Source organism: Colobus angolensis, unplaced genomic scaffold, assembly GCF_000951035.1.
Source record: "Colobus angolensis palliatus isolate OR3802 unplaced genomic scaffold, Cang.pa_1.0 Scaffold10, whole genome shotgun sequence".
NCBI classification, from domain to species: domain Eukaryota; kingdom Metazoa; phylum Chordata; class Mammalia; order Primates; family Cercopithecidae; genus Colobus; species Colobus angolensis.
The window spans coordinates 20,396,461-20,400,066 of record NW_012110919.1 but is presented as its reverse complement, the minus strand read 5'-3'; the positions used below and the strand labels follow the sequence as shown (position 1 = coordinate 20,400,066).

The following is a 3,606-nucleotide window of genomic DNA, read 5'->3' as shown; positions in this document are numbered from 1 at the left end:
CCCTCGATCGTCACAGGGCTTGGCAGAACGTAGCCACCACAGGAACGCCATGTTCCCCGAAGAAATGCTTTCTTCAGGCCGGAAGTTACCCCTCTGGGGTCTCCACTGACCGCAGCCGGCACTCCACGGTGCTCGGAGTTGGAGCGCTGCTCCAGGCCGGGGGTTGGGCCCAGCGCTCACTGCAGCCAGCGGAAGGTTGGGCGGTTCCACTGAGCCGCAGGGCGGGGAGGAGGGGCAAGGGCGGCCCCTCCTGCAGACAATGGTTGCTATGGGGAGCCTGGGAGGCGCCAAGGACAAGGGCAGCCCAAGGACGTCCATGGATGCCCCGGCCCGGACCCACAAAGGACACTTGCACAAAACAAACTTTTAACAAACTTTTATTAACAAACCTCGCGTAGGGCCAACTCTAACCCGACTAACAGCATAAACAGCATTGCTAACAAGCTCAAGGAGGGAGATGCAGACCCAATAAAGACTGTCTCTTAAAAAAAGGATTGGGAAAAATATATATATATATATATCTGCATGAGTACTTTTTAAAAAACTAAAACTTTCCAGTGTTGCTGAAAAAAATATCCCAAAGTGATTTCAGTCGCTTAAAAAAACAGCACTTGGCAGTCTGTGCTGCCTTAAAAACCCCAACTGGAGATAACCCTAGGAGAAAATCACCCCTACCCCATAAAGACAAAATTCCCTTTTCTCCTCTTCCTTGTTCAAATTCCACTGCTTATTCCACCAACACCCAAGGAATAACAAGACCCAGTTTACTTCTCTTGGCCCCTTATCTGATAAGGCTCACAGCAATCTTGACCTCTACTACAATCAGCAAATTGAGCCCTAATTTCTGGGCCAGATTCTGGAAAGTTGCAAAACATCCTTATGCTTCGAGGGGCCTGAGGACTCCTTAAAAGATCAGGGGGGCAGTGGAACTGGCAGAAACTGGCATGCCTGCCCTGCAGGGCTGAGACAAGGGGACCTAAGCAAAAACACCCCAACATCTGTCACTGAAAGTCTAACCAGGCAAAACCAACGAGCAGCAGGCGCTAAACTAGGGCTGTGCCTGAAAGGTGGACATCTCCCCAGTTTCGCCATAAAGGCAAGGGAGATAGGGACAGCCAACTGAGTATTTGACCTCCTCTGTCTTCTGAAAAGTTTGCGTATTTTAGGCCAAAGCCACGTTGCAGAGAAAGACATTTGGTCAAAGGGTAGTCTTTGCTGTTTATGGCTGGATACAGCTGCCATTCCTGGACAGCCTGGTTTGTGGCTGCTTTCTGGAAGCTTTTCCCCCTTATGCAGAGTACTTAAGAATTAATAGGAAAATTTCCAGTGGAACTTCGTAACTGACAAATACGTTAACAGCAGCTTCTCAAAGGCCACCCTCAGCCGATGATCACAGCTCCTTCCAGTCGATGGGCTTCTTGCCAGACTTCTGCAGCAGCTCATTGGTCTTTGAAAAGTGTCTACATCCAAAGAACCCTCTATACACTGATAAAGGGGAAGGATGAGCTGTCTGTAGTACATGGTGCCGCTTCTGAAAAAGATCAAGAATAAAAGGTGGCAGATTTGGAACTTCAAAAAAAATTCTTTTTTTTGAGACGGAGTCTTGCTCTGTCCCCAGGCTGGAGTGCAGTGGCGTGATCTGGGCTCACTGCAACCTCTGCCTCCCAGGTTCAAGTGATTCTCCTGCCTCAGCCTCCCAAGTAGCTGGGACTACAGGCACACGCCACCACACCCAGCTAATTTTTGTATTTTTAGTAGAGATGGGGTTTCACCAGGTTGGCCAGGATGGTCTCGATCTCTTGACCTCGTGATCCGCTCGCCTTGGCCTTCTAAAGTGCTGGGATTACAGGCATGAGTCAATGCGCCCGGCCGGGATTTTTTTTTAAAGAAAGGAAGGACTGTGGCTGTTGCACTTTAAGACCCTGTGCAATTGCCCTTTGCCCTCTAAATTCTCTCCCTTCCAAAGTGGAGCATTCAGCATTTGCATTAGAACATTAGTCCATTTGTTGAACAACTCCCTACCTTTGCTAGGCTCTGAGATGCAAAGAGGGCCACCCTCTGCCTTCAAATTCGCAATTATCTATGCAATTTTCAAGTGCCCCTATCATACAGCCAGCAATTTCCACTGCTAAGACTGTATTTGTTAAAGGACACCATGATGCATACACACACACAGATAAACTCAACTTATTAATACAATGGATGGTGTTAACATCTTGGAAAATGCATCCTAAGTAGAAAATATCCTAAGCTGAAGATATATTTATGACATATAATCTGCTGAACATCATAGCTTAACCTACCCTACCTTAAACATGCTCAGAACACCTACATTAGCCTACAGTTGGGCAAAACAAAGCTTCTTTAACAATGAAGTGTTTAGTACCTCATGTAACTCATTGAACACTGTGCTGAAAGTGAAAAATAGAATGGGGCCAGTCATGGTGGCTCACACCTATAATCCCAGTGCCAAGGTAGGAGGACTGCATGGGGCCAGTTTATAACCAACTGAGGCAACATAGCGAGACCCCATCTCTACAAAAAAATTAAAAAGTTAGCCAAGTGTGATGGCACACACCTGTAGTTCTAGCTACACAGGAGACTGAGGTGGGAGGATCACTTGAGCCCAGAAGTTTGAGGCTGCAAAGAGCTATAATCGTGCCACTGCACTCCAACCTGGGTGACAGAGCAAGAGTAAGATCTTTTTTTTTTTTTTTTGAGATGGGGTCTTACTCTGTCACCTAGGATAGAGTGTAGTGGCATGATCGCAGCTCACTGTAGCCTCCACCTCCCAGGCTCAAGTGACTCTACCACCTCAGCCTCCTGAGTAGCTAGGACCACAGGCGCATGCCACCACACCAGGCTAATTTTTTGTGTTTTTTAAAGACAGGGTCTGACTACGTTGCCCAGGCTGTTCTCAAACCACTCAGCTCAAGTGATCCGCCACTTTGGCCTCTCAAAGTATTGGGATTACAGGTGTGAGCCACTGCTCCCAGCCAAGAGACCTTGTCTCTTAAAGAAAAAAAAAAAACGTGTGAACGCTCAAAGTATGGTTATACACCATTGTAAAGTCGAAAAAAATCAAGTCAAACATAAGCCAGGGACCAGTTGTACCTACACAAATAGGAACATATAGGAACATATAAAGGGACTCACTGACACACTGCTTATGTCAGCTAAAACCTAGTATACAATTCAATGTTATAAAACTGGCTAAATGTATTTTTCTAAAGTTCTTAAAATGTAACACCACGTGACTCCTAGAAAAACATGTAAAAGATAAATATACTGATGAGATGACCTCCAAAATTTATCAAGTGAACAAAATACAAAATAATTTCATTTTTAAAAAACTTCAGAAAAATACCCAAGACATTGTATTAAGTAGTTCCTTTAAGAGAAAGAAATAGTGGAAGCCATTTACTTTCCACTTTCTGAACTCTCTGAACAGTCTTACAGCTCCTAAGAATTAAAAAAAAAAAAAAACAAGAAATCTTGCCACAAAAATGGAAGTCAGCTGGGTGTGGTGGCTCACACCTGTAATCCCAGCATTTTGGGAGGCCGAGGTGGGTGGATCACCTGAGGTCAGGAGTTCAAGACCAGCCT

At 45.6% G+C, this 3,606-nt stretch overlaps 1 protein-coding gene across 1 annotated transcript in view; it reads right to left on the bottom strand.

Moving 5' to 3' along the window:
* Positions 1–360: 360 nt before the first annotated feature.
* Positions 361–3,606, bottom strand: part of UNG (uracil-DNA glycosylase) — a 22,178-nt gene continuing 18,932 nt past the window's right edge. The window contains exon 7 of the mRNA XM_011936011.1: positions 361–1,531. Coding sequence (XP_011791401.1) covers positions 1,391–1,531 — 141 coding nt within the window. The 3' untranslated portion in view covers positions 361–1,390. The remainder of the gene's footprint in view (positions 1,532–3,606) is intronic.